Source organism: Epinephelus lanceolatus, chromosome 22, assembly GCF_041903045.1.
Source record: "Epinephelus lanceolatus isolate andai-2023 chromosome 22, ASM4190304v1, whole genome shotgun sequence".
In the NCBI taxonomy this organism is placed as follows: domain Eukaryota; kingdom Metazoa; phylum Chordata; class Actinopteri; order Perciformes; family Serranidae; genus Epinephelus; species Epinephelus lanceolatus.
In genome coordinates this window covers 2,804,904-2,823,450 of record NC_135755.1, presented here as the reverse complement: position 1 = coordinate 2,823,450, position 18,547 = coordinate 2,804,904, and the positions used below count along the sequence as shown (strand labels likewise).

Here is an 18,547-nt window from a genome sequence, read left to right as displayed (position 1 = left end):
TGAAATTAGTGCACCAAGCAAGAAATACGTCGTGTGTGTGCTACACTGAAGTGGACTGACAGTAATATGCCATCTGAGACACTCACTGTGTTTACTGCTAATTAGCTGATGTTAACATGCTAACAGGCTACACTGAGGTTGCTAACATGATAAACCTAGTCTTGTTATTCAGTAAATCATCATTTTCACTTGCTTCTATTTGCCATTTAAAACAACATGTTAAACTAACACTGAGCAGGTGTTCTGGTCACCTGTCACCTGATTTGACTACGCAGCAGTTTCAGTGTACAGGTCATTTGAATCCTGTCAAACGTCCACTTCAGTGAAAATGAGATAAAGCTGTTTGATGCACATCTAATACTGGACTTGATAAAGACATCAGTAACGTCAGATTGAGTCAGTTTCACCACATTGTGTTTCTCTCTGTCTGTATTAAAGCTACAGCTCTGCCAGCTGTCTCCTTTATTAATTTATTGTTTTAGATTAATCATTTCTTTTCCTTTGAAAACATCAAGTTGGAACAATTATTCATGAACACAAACACTTTGTTTTAGTGAGTGATTTAATGAATGTTTAATAAAAAGATGACCTGGTTATGTATCTTATAATCACGGATGAAAGCTGTTCGCTAACACTTTAATAAATAACTGGATGGATTCAGTGGATAAATAAAGACATACAGCGATCACACAGTGTTTGATGGTAGTGATCAAAGCTTTGTATCTGTACAACACAACTCAGATGGTAATGTGGGACAAACACCAAAACACATCTGTATTTCACGTCCCTTTTACTAGAAGAGTTATCAGAGCGTCTACATGAACATGTAGGTTAATGAAGACATTAGATCGTCTTAACAAGTGAAACAAACGACACATTTTTGAGAGAGATTTTGTGTCGAGGCTGGATTTTTGCATGTTACCTAATTTTTAGGGTTGAGCCGAGTACTTGGATTAAAAGGGAATCCTGTGGGTATCATTCAAGTAAAATGTGTCAATATCTGCACTCAATACAGGAAAATCTATATTTGGGTAGTTTGATGTCGTACTCTTCTGATCAAGACTGATCTGAAGCATAATTCTGAGATTGTTCTGTAAATGCTTTTCTAATAAATAGTAAATAACTTCTGATCAACCCATATCAACACCAGGCTTAAAATAACAGCCTCAGATTAGGCCACACCCACTTTTGATTTAAATGACATTTTCGACTCAAACCCCATCTGTTCCTAGTACAGAAATACATGAATTACCATATAACTTCAACTATTTAAGCCTAGTCCTAATTTAACACCCAGTCTCTTTTACTACCTGATGTAGCTACACATTTTGACAAATAAAGGCCTGTCTCTCAATAGAGGCCTGGTCTGGTTGCCAAGCAGTTCATTTTCATAGAAGTTCTTCGGGTGTATAAAAGCAGGTTGTTGGCTACCTCAGATAATGTGTCCGTTCCTGGGTTACCCTGTAAATTATTCAAATTCCTTCAGTCCGTAAAGATCCTTAGATTAAAAGAATTAAAAAGGTTTTTCATAAAAATGAATCCACAAAATCACTTTATTCTGTTAAAACAATATTCATAATCCCAAAATCCTTTCGATTCTTTTGATCCAAGGACCCTTACGGACTAAAGGAATATGAATAGTTTAATCCAGGATTGGACACATATTCGGACTTAATGACAGCTTCAGAAGTAACGTGGGGAGTCACTTGTTTTTCCATCATGACAGTAAATCAGAATGAATTACGGTCTCCTTTGGTGCTCATGGTTTCAGTAAAATGAACTGAAGGATTGAATTATGGAGAATCCAACTGATCTTACGATGTATAACATCTCTTCACTGACAAAAGTTTAAACATTTATATATGTATGTGTAATCTAAGCAGCTAACTAATGTTAGCCCAAGTGGGTAGCCAACAACCTGATTTTATACATCCAAAGAACAACCAACCAGACCAGGCTTCTAATCGAGACAGGCCTTTATTTGTCAAAATGTGCTGCCACTCGTGACTAGGCTTTAAACTGAAGTTTTACGGTAATTTAATTTCAAATTTAAGCAGGGTTAAATGTTGAAAATCTGGCTCAGGGACAAAGGAAATACAGCAAAAACTGCCACTTTTTATATATTAGAAAAATAAAGACTGAAATTTTTTCTCATGTTTCTTTTGGTGTCAAGTAAGCGGGAGAAAATTAAAAACTCAGGAATGTCTTTTTGTTTTTGTCATTTCTGACAGGGACACAAAAGTCATGACAGTTTAAGAATGACCCAATATAGCTCTACTGTCAGTGGTTCTTTGATGCTGGATCCATATCTGTCCACAGAACCCTGTGGGACAGGGACGACACCAAAAAGGTTACAGCTGTCGCAGTAGTATTGTATTCTGTCAGCTCAATACATCTTAGGTCAGGAAGACAGTTTGCAGCCTGCAGGTGCAATTTGTATTTACAGCAGTGATGCATCGCTCTGAAACCGTTTTAACTTTGTTGTAGAGTATGGAACATAGACGCTGATAAAAGCAATGATGAATGAGAGATTAGTTATGGATGCTAGACAGGAAGTGATGTCATCACTCACATTGTTGACAAGTCAAGTCAAGTCAGGATTTATTTCTAGAGCACATTTAAAACGACGGCAGTCAACCAAAGTGCTGCACATTGGGGGGTACAGAGTTAAAACAACATCAATAACAAAAATAGAATAGATGTAGAAAACAACGATAAGAAGACAGAGCAAACAGTGCAAACATTAAAATAGCAATAAAAAAAAAAAAGAACTTGAGATCATCGTGCTCAGGCTGAATGATACGGCAGGTGGAAGACAAAAGGTTTTTAGGGAGGATTTAAAAGTCTCAAGGGAAGATCGAATGTGAAGGAGGAGGCTGTTCCAGAGCCTGGGGGCAGCCGCTGCGAAGGCTCTGTCACCTCGAGACTTTAGTCTGGTTTTTGGCACCAACAGTAGCTGGTCCGAAGACCTTAAGGTTCTGGTTGGGGTGTGGCGCAAAAGGAGCTCAGAGAGGTACAGAGGGGCCAGACCATTGAGGGCTTTAAAAACAATTACAAGGAGTTTAAAATCAATACGAAAACGAACCGGGAGCCAGTGGAGGGAGGCTAAGACTGGCGAGATGTGGTCGCGCTTTTTCTTGCCCGTGAGGAGGCGAGCAGCAGCGTTCTGGACCAGCTGTAGACGGCTGAGGGAGGACTGATCCAGGCCAACATAAAGGGAGTTACAATAATCTAATCTGGTGGTTATGAAGCCATGGATCACCCTTTCAAAGTCTGCAGCTGAGAAATAGGGCTTGGTTTTGGCTAGAAGACGTAGCTGGAAAAAGCTAGTTTTGACAACAGCACTTATCTGTTTGTCAAATTTGACAAAATTTTGGCTATCAAAGACCACCCCGAGATTCTTTACAGAGGAACGATTGTTGGGGTTCAGGGGGCCCAGGAAATTTGTGGAGCTGCGTGGGGACATGTGGCCTCCAAACAGGATAACCTCTGTCTTGGACTCATTAAGATTTAAGAAATTAGAGCTCAACCAAGATTTGACAATCCAGTAGAGGTTGCATTGCATCCTTGCTTAGTGACCTTAGTGGCAGGTAAATCTGGACGTCGTCAGCAAAACAGTGGAGAGAAATCTTGTGCTTTCTAAAAACATCACCTAGGGGCAGCATATACAACAAGAAAAGAACAGGGCCCAAGATGGAGCCTTGGGGTACTCCGCGGGTCAGTGGGGCTGCAGCAGAGGAAAAGTGACCTGACTGCACAGAAGAAGTCCGATCTGTCAGATAAGACCTGAAGCAGCTAAGGGCGGAGCCTGTAATGCCCACGGACTGCTCAAGGTGGTGTAGCAGGATCGTGTGGTCAACTGTATCGACATCACTGAGCTGCCTCACCCTCAGGTGGAGTGGTCACACTCCAAGGCATGCTGGGTAAGTAGTGTGCCAGCCACTCCCCCCAGCTGCTCCTGGGCTCCCCCTCTTCCTCTCCTCTTTTCACCTCCCACCCCCCAACCACCCAGTCCAGCTCCTCCTTCCCTCCCCCTGCCTCCTCCCTCTCCTCCCTCAGAATTACACTGTAGCGCTTTCTAGAAACTTCTCCTCCACTTCCTTCCTCTCCTTGCCTCCTCCCTCCTCTACGTTCTGCAGAGACCCGACACTCCTCCATCACGTCCCTCCATCCCTCTATCTCCTCCTCTTTGCTTAACAGACGGTACAATGTCTTCCTGTACACTCCCTTCTCCTCCCTCTCTCCTCTTTCTCCTTCTTCCTCTCCCATCATTCCTCCTCTTCCTCCCGTTGGCTCCAGAGTGACAAGGAGTCTTTCATTCCCTCCTGCACCTTCTTTCCCTCCATCCTCCCTCTCCGTAGCCACTCCTCCCTCTTTGTTGGCGAACAGCACAGAACGATAGAGAGCAATCACTCCTTCTCCTGCTCCTTCTCCCAGCAACTCTTTCCCTCCCCTGCTGCTGTATGTTGACAGCCTCACAACCTCACCACCTCTTCCCCTCCTCGTCAGCGCCATGCTCAGCGGCTTGTACACCTTCCTGTACCAGTTGACCAGCCACACCAGAGTCACTAATATGTACGCCGCTGACGCCACGCACAGCAGCAGACACCCTGCGAAAAGCCAAAAGCAAAACACGCCCACACCTCCGACAGCACCAATCCTACCACCGGCTCCTTCGTTGATTGCCCATGAAGGGGTTGATGTGATGGTTGCCACGGTGAGGGAGGTTGTTGGGACTACCTGGAGTTTTGGTGTTGTTGACTTGACAGTTGAAAAAACAAATCTGGGTTTTGTTGGCGTTGTGTCAGCAGGACGTTCAGTTGGGGGTCTGACAGTAGGATGAGGAGCCAAGGTATGCGACACATTCAATGGCACAGCAGCAGTAGAAGTAGGAATAGGAAAAGGAATAGGAACGGGAGGAATCGTTGTAGGAACAGGAGGAACAGTAGTGGGAACAGGAGGAACAGTAGTAGGGACAGGAGGAACAGTAGTGGGAACAGGAGGAACAGTAGTAGGGACAGGAGGAACAGTAGTGGGAACAGGAGGAACAGTAGTAGGGACAGGAGGAACAGTAGTAGGGACAGGAGGAACAGTAGTGGGAACAGGAGGAACAGTAGTAGGGACAGGAGGAACAGTAGTGGGAGCAGGAGGAACAGTAGTAGGGACAGGAGGAACAGTAGTAGGAACAGTAGTGGGAACAGGGGGAACAGGAGGAACAGTAGTAGGAACAGTAGTAGGAACAGTAGTGGGAACAGGAGGAACAGTAGTAGGAACAGGAGGAACAGTAGTGGGAACAGGAGGAACAGTAGTAGGAACAGGAGGAACAGTAGTGGGAACAGGAGGAAGCGTCGTAGGAATAAGAGGTGTAGTATCTGGAACAGCAGGAGCAACAGTATCTGTATGGACAGGAATAGTTTGCTTGTCACTGTCTCCGGCTGGATTTGGTTCAGGCACAGGTGAACACAGATCAGATTCCTCCAGTGTCACTACAGGTTTATCCTTAAGCCACTGTGGAGAGTCACACACCTGAGGACACAAAGCAATCAGCAAAAAATAATTCACAGGAAGCCAGAATGAATCCTTTCTGAATTTTAAATATGCATCAACGCAGCAATCAGAACTGTAATAACTCAAACTTTCAGTCCTTATTCCCATGTTACGATCTCTCTAGTCTTTAAGATACAATCTTCAGTATGCTCCGAACCAACTAGTTGGTACAAAGTGTTGATCGATCACATCTGAAGGTAAGAAACTGGTGGTACTCACCACACTCTCTGCGTCGCTCTGGATGATTGGGCCATCTCGGGTGTAGACATTGAATTCATAGTCGTCTAGGTATCTGCGCAAATAACCAAGGGAACAGGAGCAGGCCCAGGGATTGGCTGAGAGGAAGAGGTACGGCACTTCCTCCTTCTTGCTGAACCAATCATCTGGCATCACCATGATCTGAAATTAAAAGGAAGTGTCCTGCAGTGTTCAACATGCCAACCTATACAATAACAGCTACAGTAACATAACGGTTTAAAGCGACTGACTGATTTTGTACCAAAATGCTTTCAATACTTTGATTGTTCTCCCACCTTGTTGCTCTCCAGGTAGAGGGTCTCTATGGCAGGGAGTGGGTGGAGCATGAGCTCAGGAAGCACCTTGATACGATTGGATGACAAGTCCAGGATCTAGAAGGCGGGACCGCCAGTCAGAAGACAACCAATAAGGAGGCGAGCATTCTTTGGTAAGAAAACCACGATCTTAGCTAAAAATATCCAGGTTCTCCTTGGGTGAAAATTAAGCTAACGTGCTACATTTCTATGCTTGATGTTCCGCATAAAATACTACTATCGTGGTATGTGTCCTATCTTCCTAGCATGCTACCATCATGGATTGTGTCCTAACTTCCTAACATGTTATTCTTCCTATTCTGCATTCCAACTTTGTCACATGCTGCCCTTATGTTCTACATCTTAACTTCCTAACATGCTATCATCCCAGAATGCCTCCTAACCTCCTAACATGCTACAATTCATGTTCTGCATCCTAACTTCCTAACAAGCCACCTTTATTGTTCTGTGTCTTGACCTAAGATCACAGTATGTGTTTAACTGCCGAACATTCTATCCTCCTGTGCTGGGTCCCAACTTCCTAACATGCCACCTTTATGTTTTGAAACTCTTTAACATTCTACTTTCACAGTATACCTTCTGATTTTCCACCAAGCTACCTTTATGTTCAGCATCCTAACGTCCTATCATGCCACCTTAATGTTCTGCATTCTAACTTCCTAACATGCTGCCATTTATGGTATGTGTCCTAAACTCCTAACATGCTATTCTTCATGTTCTGCATCCTAACTTCCTTACATGCTACTTTCATGGATTGTGTCCTAGCTTCCTGTCATTGTGCCTTCATGTTCTGCATTGTAACTTCCCAACATGCTATCTTAATGTTCTCTGCCTGTACTACAATCCCGATATGTGTCCTAACTGTTTGACATGCTACCTTCACATTCTGCATTGAGTCATTGCTACCATCCTGGTATGTGTTCTAACTGCCTAACATACTACCTTCATGTTCTGCATCCTAATGTCCTAACACGCTGCCCTCTAACTTCCAACCTTCCAAGTATACTTAGTGTCTCCATCATCTTCGCTCTTACTTCCAAACATTCTCTGTTCATATGCATCTTTCCTTGCGAACAGGCTACAGTCACGACACACAAGCTAACACACTGACCTCCAGCTTGCTGAGTCCAGAGAAGGTGTGGTCACTCAGAGAGTCCACAACGTTGTTGTCCAGGTAGAGTTCAGTTAGAGCAGGACAGGCGGTGAAGGAGCCGTCAGAGAGGGACGTCAGGCGGTTCGAACCCAGCCGGAGAACACTGAGGGTGGGCAAGATTGGAGTAACACTGGAGGTCACCTGTGGAATCTGGAGACATAGGAAGTCATGAAAATATATGTACAAAAACAACATGAGAGAATGAAACATTCATAACTTAACACTGATCGCTGATATCAACTTGATTAAATCAATATTCAGTTACAGACACCTTGTTGCCTGAAAGGTCGATCTCATAGATGGCTGTGAAGATCTGGAAGGAGGACCAGGACAGACTGGAGAACAGGTTGTTGGTAAACAACATAACCTAGGAACACAGAAAGAGAAGAAGAAAAACATCATATTCCAACATATTATATATGTTATATAATATACTTTATCGTCAGGGTTTCCTGTCACACTGTCATCTTATTGCACTGAAACAGGAAGCTTGCGGTTCTGCTGTGTGTCTGGTCCTGTCAATCAAACACTTACATCCAGTCATGGTCGAGTTCAGCCCTGACAGTCAACAAAACCAAAACCCGAGTCCTCACATTTTAAAACTTGTTTAAAAGCTATTTTGCTTTAAGGATGTTTAACAGTGTAGTTTGTAGAGGCACATTGATCAATTGGCTCATCACAATGTCGTACCTTTTGGAAGTTTTTGGCAATGCAGTGACATTTAACTGCAGATGGTTATTGTGTGGATTATTTTGAGGACAAATAAAGAACAGAAAATATGGTGATCGTTGGATCTTCAACATGTCCAGAAAAGAAAGTTCCTCCTGGTTGAAAAGCAAACACTATGAATAAACTAAGTGATTTATTATCATAGCATTTTGAATTATTATTGTTGTCTTTTTTTAATGTATATGACAACAAATTTAAACTTGTACTTAAGAGTAAGACTACAATGATTGTCACAATATGCTCTTCCAAGCACAGAGTGTAAAAAAAAGAGCCATAGCAACCTAACATTAGCTAAGTTCTGAAAATCAGGCATTATTTTCTAAGATACTGAAGTGATTATCAAAAAAAAAGAGCTACTGAAAATGACTCAAATGTACTTTTTGACATTTTGATTATTGTGTTTCATTTTAAGAGATTTAGATTTTTTTTGTATATATCAATATTTAAAATATCTATATCTATATATATATATCTATATATATATAGATATATATATCCAAATATCCATATTAATAGTCATTAATTTTAAACATATTATTTTATTAAATTTGATTTAAAAAATCTGTATTCCAATATAACCTTGAATATTACATCTGAAAATCAACTTTCCTTCATGACTAAAATAACAGACTGAGGTCAGTTCTGTTTATTCTCCAGCTATAACTTGACGTCGTTTATGTCTTTCGTCTCACCAGCAGCTTTCGGTATTTCGTGGTGTTACCTTTGTCGTGGGTTCAAATCCCGCTGGGACGTCGCTGAAGCCGAGCGCTGTGCAGTTCTCCCTCGTCCGGTGGTCCTTGTCCCTGTCCCTGGTGCAGCCAGCCCACGCTGTAACTGTGGCAACGTAGGAGGACAGGAGGAAGAGGAGTGTGAGGAAGAGCTGCATTCTGAAGAAGACCCTCGGCTCCTCAAAGACTGTCTGTCTGAGTCTGAGAGGACAAAAACTATGAAACTGAAGAGGAAACACGTACAGTATCTGCTATGCGTGTCTGTGTGGTTTGATTGACATTTGCTGAAGCAGAATCTGTGATAAGACGCAGCTGTTGGTCTGTTGATATTAGCATGTGTTTGTCTTCTCTCTCTATGGATATTTTTTGTTCCCTCCAGCTTCCTCGTTGTCTTTTTTAGGTCATTTTGTATTTGAGTGTTTGAGACTTCCTGCTGTCTGTGGTGCTGTTCGGAATCATGGAGAGACTGGAGAGTGACCACCACTGACATTACTGCCATCAAGTGCTACATTTGTTTAATTCCCAGCCAACATTTGTATGTGAGGCCTATGTAGGTAGGAAATGGGCAAAAATAAATGGGCCCTGTATGGGATTGTCCATGGGTTCCATAATGGCCAAAGCCAGTTGTCCACATGGTTGGGATTGATCAAGTGGGCCCCACACAGGTTACACCAGGGCTACCTGGGTACCAAGTAGGTATGGGCCCCAAAAAAATGCAATGTATTTCATAAATAAAATGGATGTATTACAAATGGTGCCCCCAGGGTGGGACCAGGGGGGCAAAAATGTTGGCTGGGTTTGCACTTCAAATTTGTTGATCTTTAACCTGACTGAGGGCTCCGCTTGTGCAGTGATTGGAAGACTTTTTAACCACTTATGGAACAGTCTTAATTTAATACCGATGTCTCTATATAAGCTATAAGCACACATTAGCGAGAAGACTGGCTATTTCTATATAAGTCTCATCCCTAGATCAGTCTCCCCACCAAATCACACGAATTCACGACACGCAGACCAGAAGATTCAACATTTTCATTTTCCCTGGCAAAGTTCGGCAGAGGTTTGTACGTTAGCCAGTTAAAGGAAGCAGGAAAAGGTTTTCCTTAGCAGAATTTTATTTTTGAAGTAATAATTTGTGGTTTTGGTCGATACTGGAGCGGGATCAGCAAACAGAAAAACAAAGAAAAGGCTAAACTGACAACAATAGAGCACGGGCGAAAACAGGAGTCAGTCTCAATCACCCAGCAGATGGAGAGGACTGATTCAAATTGCAGTCAACGGTAATTGCCCCCCTGGTCCCACCCTGGGGGCACCACTTGTTATACATCCATTTTATTTATGAAATACATTGCAAATCGTTGTTGAACATTAATACATAAAATTATGTTGGTGGCTAAAACAAAGGTAGCTAATGCTTTGGCTTGCGTTAGTTAAAAGTAGCTAAAGTTTATGACTTATGATCTGGTTTTGCTCCACCAGCATTTGTATCTACTTAAAATTTTGTTTTGGCAGAATTAGTAAAATGTATGTTACTGACAAGGCTTTGCCCTTCCAGCATTTGCAACAAGCTAACAGCTAACGCTAGTTGAATGTAGCTAACATTTATGACCAGGCTTTGCTCGTCCAGCATTTGTAACTAGATTAATGCTGGACGAGCAAAGCCCGGACATTTGGCTAACCTTAATTGAATGTAGCTTAAATTTATGACCAGGTTTTGCCTCTCCAGTATGTGTAGCCAGCTAATGTTTATGACCAGGCTTTGCTCCTCCAACATTTGTAGTTAAGTTACATTTTGGCTAACGTTAGTTGAATACTAATGTTTTGTCTAACACTAGTTTAATGTAGCTAACGTTAATGACCATGTGTTGCCCTTCCAGTATGTGTAGCTAGCTAATGTTTTGTCTAACATTGGTTTAATGTAGCTAACGTTAATGACCACGTGTTGCTCTTACAGTATGTGCAACAGGGAAAATAGTGTCTTAAATAAGTTGCATCTTTCTTTTCATTCGCTCCCAAAACAAATGCACGCATGAGCCAAAACAAGATCTTTACAGCACAAGTTGCTGGTGCTCATGGGAAATGCAGTCTTCATTCCGGGAAATGCTACCGCCCACAGGGGCCGCCAAAATCAACACAGGAAAAATGTCCCTGTAGAAGTTCTAAGATGGAGGACAAAGAAGTGTAGAAAACTTAATAACATGATGAAAGCCGTGCAGCTGTACGGAGGGAAACAGTGAAGTGAGTCATGTTCAGTTTTTCATTCTTACTGACAGTTTATTGCCATCATGTTGTCTGCAGGTAGAGCCTGAGATTGGTTCCTGATACAACACAAACAACAACAGACACAACAACCCAACAACAGACAGGAAAACAACTGAAGGGGCTCTGAGCCAATAGGAGGAGGGCTAGACCATGACGTCATCATGTCCACATCTGTTTTCCAGAGTCCTGAAGTGACATCGCGCTGTGATGTCACCGATTCTGAGGTTGTGACTGGAGCAGGGGTGCAGGGAATGGGCGGGGCCAGTCAGTAACGGGTGGGGGTGTCCTAGAATGTCGAATCTAGAACGTTCCAGAATTTTGCAGAGACCGGTTGCCATGGCAACAGCACCCCCAAGGCCCCTCCTCCTCCAAAATAACAAAACTAAACAGACAATTAGAAGAAAAACAATAAAATCAGATTTATAACGTAAAACAAACTTTAGATTATGATTCTAAATTAACCCGGAAACACACGTACACACACACACACACACGCAGACGTCCAACACACTGACACACACACACATGAACACACCCAGGCGGTTGCATGAGGGCGAAGAAGCTCCCTTTAGCAGCATCCAAAAGAACCCAATATTAATGACACTTTATACTTTATAATAATTATATTAATAATAGTGATGATGACGTGATGACATTACAAAGCAAAGGTCGAACATGTTGGCGAGGTTAAAATACAAGAAGCAAATGAATACACAAGGAAAAAATAAAACAGCCAATCAGAAGCCCAAGCTGGAAATAGAAAAAAATAAAATAAAATAAAATAAAAAAAAAAACATAAAAAAGGAAACATTGTTTCCCATCAAGCCCGGCGGTGGCAGCAGGTTATCAAGATTGTCCCGTGATTGGTCGATTCCAGAGACAGCAGAGCAAAGCAGAAACTAAATTCTGCTGATGTCATGCTTCTCAGGCCAATCACAATTAATTCAGTATTTGTCATCATCATAGTCGCGGCGACTTCCTCCCTGACTGGGAGGGAGCGCTCCACTGGTTGGTTCTGACCTTTTGTGAAAAAGGTCCCAAAGTCACGGAGCACAAAGACGCTCCACTCGTCATCTCCCACAATGCTTTGCTCTGTGTGGGTGGGGTTTAGGCAGTGCTGCTAACTCCCAGTTGACAGTAAACATATCATCATCATTCAGGGCAGATGAAACCCACAGAGATTGCGTTCAGGTAGACGTGGGAAGTTGGAAATTTGTGTCAGCCTAGAGGTGCAGTGAACACAGCAGAACAACAGATGCTGATATTTCAGATCTAAAATGAAGAAATAACAATTAGCAACTATTTTGATAATTTATCGCTGAAAAAATGCTGCTTTTCAGTGTCGTATCATTTTCAACTGAAAACTTTTCTTCTTTTAATGAAAACACTGAAGGAACTGATGATTTTTTTTCTGTTTTCAGACATTTTGAGACTTAATGAATTAATTAATCAACAATGAAAAAACAAACATCTACAACTGTCTTTATGTTGAAAAAAACTGCCTTTAAAGTGACATTAAATGCAACAATTTCCAGCTTCCTGACGTCTCATGAAGGCAGCATTATTCCTCGTCCCTTCTTGGACATTATAAAAACGTGTTCTTGTCAGGTCCTTTAAATCACACAGAACATGTCGCAGTGTCTCTTCCTACTTCAAACACAAAGCTTATTGTCTCTCTTCCTCCTTCACTCACCCACCAGCTGTCTCATACTACATATCCCAGAGTTCCTTGCTCACACAACCCTACATGTACCATAATCCATCATGATTCCTACAATCTCCCATGTCTGCTGAATGAGTCAGCATTCCTACATCTCCCATGAGGCATCACTTACTACATTTCCCACGATTGCCAGAGACAGTGAAGGCGACACACATGATGTCGCTGCCTTTTTTAAAAAATAGATTCATCTTCATAAAAACATCAACACGAATAAGTCAGGATACACTTCAAATATACACACAACGCTTTAAAAAGATTCAACATGCGAGTCTCTCAACACCTCCTCCTCCTCTTCCTCCTCACACCTTCCTCTTCGACAGAGGACACAGCTCCACCCTCTGTCTGTCTGTACAGCAGTGTGTCTGTCAGCTCCTGCAGGAGGCGCCGCAGAGCAGCTTTCTTTGGTTTGTGGTGCTCAGCGACGCAGCATTCAATGTCACACGGGAGAGACGGAAACTACGAGCTTCAACAAGTTCAAGTGTATTTCATTAAAGAGTTATAAATATGTCACATTATTTTAACTCTGCAAGTTTAACGTACAGTCACTTTGTTATCGACTCCACCGAGACAATGTTACATCACGGACACACCAGTGTTGTTGGTTTTTCTTACGTTGAAATGTCAGAACTGAAATACTACAATGATGTTTGAGGTCACAAGTTTAGTTTAAAGTGTAAAATCTAAAAATAAGATGGGGATCCTTACAAGTCCATTTTTAAAAATGACTGATATATTGTAGTCAGATTTGGTTAAACTATCAGTACGTCCTCTTGTGGTAGAAACTAACTTGTAAATGGAAATTTTCTTTAAGCTCCAAGTTCACGACTTATGTTGTAAAAATGAGCTCATGAGTTCCAGTTGAACGCAGCATACTGCCTTATCTTTTGCTAATAGCTAGCCCCCGGAGCTAACACTTCAGGTAATGCTAACAGTAGCTAGCCCCCGGAGCTAACACTTCAGGTAATGCTAACAGTAGCTAGCCCCCGGAGCTAACACTTCAGGTAATGCTAACAGTAGCTAGCCCCCAGAGCTAACACTTCAGGTAATGCTAACAGTAGCTAGCTCCCAGAGCTAACACTTCACGTCATTTAGATATTTACAAGTTCATTTTTAGAATGTAAAATCTGGAAAAAATACAGTCAGGGTTCCTTATGAGTTCATCTTAAAAACATTGACTGATTTATTGTGATCAGATTATGTTAAACTATTGAGCCTCAGAAATCCAGTTTATGCCTCTTTGTTTGCTCTTCAATATTTTTTTTTTTTACTTCTGCTCTTATACTTATTGTTCTAACCTCTTATTTTATTTACTTTTATTATTTTATTTCTCATGTCTCTATGTATCTGTACTTATGTCTGTCTTTGCACTGCTGCAACATCTAAATTTACCCTCAGGGTATCTTAATCTTTTAGAGTAACTGATAATCTTCCAACTTTCCCAATCTGTAGCTGAAGTCGTACAAGCTGAAATTCCCATACAACATGAATGCTGCCTTGGCTAAGCTAGGCTAGGCTAATACGTTCACCTGTGCAGCACTTCACCACCTAATGTATTAGCCTTAAAAGCTAATTAGCCACTCATTGCTCCCTGCTCAGGCTAACTGACTAGCCCGAGCTAATACAGACCTCTCAAACTGAACCAGGCTAGTTAGCCTCCTGGGCTAACAGCTGCTAAAAGAGAAAAGAGCTAAAACTCAAAATCCATCAAAGTAAAAACACTCGTCCTGCTCAGGATTAACAAATCAACATACTTCATCTTTAAGTTAAAAAGAAACAGCTTCACCTGGAGACTTACGCCAACAGTAGCTAGCCCCCGACCTAAGTTAAGTTTACTTAAGTTTCTGCTAATGGCAGCTAGCCCCAGGAGCCAACACCTCAGCTTTGGCCAATGGTAGACATCCCCAGTGGATAGCACTTCCACTTTGGTTAATGGTAGCTAGCCCCGGGAGCTAAAATTTCAGCCTTGCTTAACAGTAGCTAGCCCTAGGAGATAACACTTGAGCATTGGCTCTTCACTAACCCTGGGAGCTAACACTTCAGTTGTGCTAGTCCTGGGAGGTAACCATTAGCTCTTTATAAACGGCTAATCAAGACCAAAGTGATCTATGAAATTAATAAAACTACACTGCGTAATAAACTTCCATTCTGTTTGACAGCCTGACAAAAGAAAAAACAAAACAAAACAAACAACAACAAAAACAAAACAGTGTTGCTTAGGCTACACAACAGCTAACCCGTGCTAACGTAAAGGCTAGGAGCAAGCTACACCCACACACACAGCAGGATTGAAGGTACAGGATGTGTGTGATGTTAGTTGGTGTGTGACGGGCCGACTCAGTGTTGTAAAAGTGCTGAAACAAACACACACACACACACACACACACTCTCTCACACACACAGCCCATTCTCTACAGCATCAGGAGCGCCACGTGTCCTGCAGCCAATCAGAGGCCGCCCCGGTGTCAGAGGTCAGATGGGGGTCTCCTTGTTGTTTTTGAGGTCCGGTGCGCTGAACTGCCGCCTCATCCTGGGCGGCGTGGTGAAGCCCCACCCCCCCTGTGGTGGCCCCGCCCCTAGCAGCATGTCAGCAGGAGGGGGCGGGGCCCCGGAGCGTGGCAGGCTGTGGTAATTGGGGTGAGGTCCTGGCTGGAATGGTGCATTATGGGGGTTGTAGTAGGGGTGGTGATGGAACTGATGGTGCTGGTGATGATTATAATGGAAGCCTCCGTCTCTGTCCCTCCCCCCTCCTCCACCTCCTCTCCCACCTCCTCTCTCCCCTCCTGGTCCTGGCGACACGCCCCTCCTCTGTCTCGGTCGCCCCTGGTGACCGCCACCGTGTCGCTGGTCACCGTCATAGTTGCCTTGAGGGGAGCTGTCCAGGGAGTTGCGGCGGTAGCGCCGCTGGTGGTTTTGGTTGTTGCCCTGTTGGTGGTGGTAGAAGCCACCCTGGTTACCTTGGTTACGCTGCTGCCAGGCACGATGAGGGCTGGGGGTGCGCATGCGAGGGGGCGGAGCTTGGAATGGGAGGGGCAGGAGACCCTGAGGAGGAGGAGGTGATGGAGACCCTTTGCCCTCCACTCCTCCTCCTCCTCCTCCTCCTCCACCTCCGTTCTCCTGCTGCTGCTGCTCTCCTCCATCTCCTTCTCCCTCCCCCAGACCCAGTGCCTGCAGGGCGGCGCTGGCTGGTCCCCATGACAACCGGTGGGCGGGGTTACTCTTGAAGGGGAACTTGAGCTTGCACTCCTGTGGGGGGATGAAGCGGCCGGTTCCAGGGAGATGAACGGGGACGACGGGGGTGTTCGAACCTGCAGGAGGGAGGACACAGGACGTCATGCGTCTCCTGAAACACTCGTCACATATCTGATCAAACATTTCACGTGTTCAGTGATGTAATCTGATATCTGACCCTGGTTCTGTCCTCGTAGTTTCTTGGTGATGTTCTGCTGCTGCAGGTTCAGGATTCGCTGCTGTTCCTGTTTCAGCCAGCGGAGGCGGCCTCGCCTGAACGCCGGGTCCTCCTCCATCAGCCGCTGGACTCTGACCTCCGGGGGCTTGGTGTCGTCATCGCCGTCGCTTCTCTGAGGCGACCCGCCTTCCTCTTTACCGTTCACATCGTCGTCCTGGAAGCAAGAGGACTGGTTAGTATAAGACTGATGATCAGGTGGTGGAGCGGGACACAGTGGTGTGAACTTACCTGAACAGGTATGATGCTCTCCATCTTGATCATCCTGTCTCTCAGAGCTTTGATCTCCTCATCCTTCATGTTGTTTTGCAACTTCACTTCCTGGAGGAGTCAGAGACGTTTATTTGATTTTATTATTTATTTTTCTATTTTATAAAGCAAAAACACTTCTGTGCAGAATGTCCTTTAACAACAACTAGAAATACTAACTCCGCCCACCAGCCCACCCTGTGGTTGTATGACTCCGCCCACCAGCCCACCCTGTGGTTGTATGACTCTGCCCGCCAGTCCAGTGTCTCTGACAGTCTCCATCCATGTCAGTGAAAACATGGATGCTTCACACACAGAAGATCTATACAATCAGCACAGTTTCAAGATTAGAGTCACCAATTCAGTATCTGACCAAATGTCTCCCCTTCTGTTCCTGAGATATGACGTTAAAACATGATGATGTCACAGTCAAGATGACCTTTGACCTTCATTATTTCATCCTGTTAGACATTTGTGTCAAGTTTGGTCAGAATTAGTGAATGAATTCTTCAGTTATGGACAAAAACATGTTTTATAAGGTCACATTGACTTTTGTCAAAATTCTAATCAGTATACTCTTCAGTCCAAGTGGACGTTTGTGCCAAATTTGAAAAAAAATCCCTCAAGGTTGTCAGTTCCTTGTTGAGTCCAAGTGGACATTTGTGCCATATTTGAAATTCCCTTAAGGTCTTCTTGAGATTTGGCCTACACAAGAATGAGATGGACTCAAGGTCACAGTGACCTTGACCTTTAATGAGCGATTTCTAGTCAGTTCATCTGTGACTCAAAGTAGACGTTTGTGCTAAATTTGAAGAATGTCTCTCAAGACTGTCTTGCATTCACAAGTATGGAACAGACGTGCTCACAGTGACCTTGACCTCTGCAAATTCTCATCAGTTCACTGTTCAGTCCAAGTGCACGTTTGTGCCATATTTGAAGAAATTCCCTCTAGGTGTTTTTGAGGTAACGTGTTCACGAGACTGAGGCAGATGGACGACCCAAAATGTCTCCACCCATGGCTACCACTGGCGCATATGAATATTATACTCAGAGAACTCACCTCCAAAATGTCCGTCAGTTTATCGATGTGAGCCTTCAGGTCGTATGCGTGTTTCTTCTCTCCTCCCTCCCCCGTCTCTCCTCCTCCTCCTCCTCCCCCCTCCTCAGCGGGGGGGCTTCTCTCCTCTCCGATGCCCACGGTGTCGCAGACGTCCTGGGCCACGGCCCTCCAGCTCTCCCGTTCGTTGGGGTCTTTCTTGGCGTACATGCGGCAGAGTTCCTTCATCTTGACGATGGACAGCGCTTCGATCTCCTGACGGGAGTGACGGAAGTCTCCCAGGGCCACCTGAGGGGGGCGCCACACACACAGACGAACACCGTATAGACAAACACTACTGGTTTAACTGGGGAATCATGTCCAGTCTTTAAACCTGGACACAGAGGACTGAGTGTGTGTGTGTGTGTGTGTGTGTGTGGACCTCGTAGCAGATCTCTTTGACGGCCTGCATGCGCAGGTCCTCCATGGTGACCCGTTTGGGGTCTTTGCTGATCCTCCTCCTCTGAGGGATCTGATAGACTCTGAGAGGCTCTCTCCTCTTCCCACTGCTGGGTAGACCACAGCGCTTCACTATGGACTGCACCTGGACACAGGTGAGACAGACAGGTCAGGCAGAGACACACAGGGGAGACACACAGGTGAGACACACAGGCAGACAGACGCGCTCACCTTGTTGGCAGGTAGTTTCTCTCTCAGGGAGGAGATCAGTCTCCAGCTCTCCTCACAGGAGCGTTTGTCTGAGTCGTCTCCACTGTCACTGTCTGCGTACTAAACACACACACACACACACACACACACACACAGATTATTGATTATTGATTATAGATTAACGGTGATCAGATGATCTGACATGAAACAAACCAACAGGAAGTCACCAGTCTGTGTTGCTCCAGCAGCAGATCTGCTTCCTCTTTCTCTTTACGGTACTGAGTCTCCATGTCCTGTAGTCTGACACACACACACACACACACACACCAATCAATATCTCCATTAATAAACTTGTTTATAATGTAACTTAAAAATAAAAAATAATCCATGAGTGAGAAATAAATGTTCATGAGGAA

The 18,547-nt window shown here is 43.9% G+C and overlaps 2 protein-coding genes across 2 annotated transcripts in view; both read right to left on the bottom strand.

Moving 5' to 3' along the window:
- Positions 1–2,584: 2,584 nt before the first annotated feature.
- LOC144459720 (uncharacterized) lies at positions 2,585–8,964 on the bottom strand. Its single transcript, XM_078164253.1, has 6 exons — positions 8,723–8,964; positions 7,544–7,639; positions 7,231–7,422; positions 6,081–6,176; positions 5,767–5,946; positions 2,585–5,526 (listed from the first exon to the last, which is right to left on the bottom strand). Exons 1-6 carry the CDS (start codon positions 8,885–8,887, stop codon positions 3,871–3,873), a joined length of 2,385 nt encoding a protein of 794 aa, XP_078020379.1. The 5' UTR covers positions 8,888–8,964; the 3' UTR covers positions 2,585–3,870.
- A 2,018-nt stretch (positions 8,965–10,982) lies between these two features.
- The window catches only part of kif1ca (kinesin family member 1C, a), a 36,200-nt gene continuing 28,635 nt past the window's right edge, over positions 10,983–18,547 (bottom strand). The window contains exons 23-29 of the mRNA XM_033609360.2: positions 18,359–18,431; positions 18,153–18,251; positions 17,905–18,066; positions 17,487–17,771; positions 16,409–16,498; positions 16,121–16,334; positions 10,983–16,019 (exon numbers count right to left, since the gene is read on the bottom strand). Coding sequence (XP_033465251.1) covers positions 15,184–16,019; positions 16,121–16,334; positions 16,409–16,498; positions 17,487–17,771; positions 17,905–18,066; positions 18,153–18,251; positions 18,359–18,431 — 1,759 coding nt within the window. The 3' untranslated portion in view covers positions 10,983–15,183. The remainder of the gene's footprint in view (positions 16,020–16,120; positions 16,335–16,408; positions 16,499–17,486; positions 17,772–17,904; positions 18,067–18,152; positions 18,252–18,358; positions 18,432–18,547) is intronic.

What these genes read in the sequence shown, in the direction of transcription:
- LOC144459720 (XM_078164253.1), bottom strand. Translation starts at nt 8,887, where the DNA reads ATGCAGCTCTTCCTCACACTCCTCTTCCTCCTGTCCTCCTACGTTGCC. An exon ending in TCTACCTGGAGAGCAACAAG is followed by an intron (nt 5,947 to 6,080) that starts GTGGGAGAACAA and finishes TTTTAATTTCAG; the next exon opens with ATCATGGTGATGCCAGATGA. An exon ending in AGAGCGACGCAGAGAGTGTG is followed by an intron (nt 5,527 to 5,766) that starts GTGAGTACCACC and finishes TTGTGTCCTCAG; the next exon opens with GTGTGTGACTCTCCACAGTG.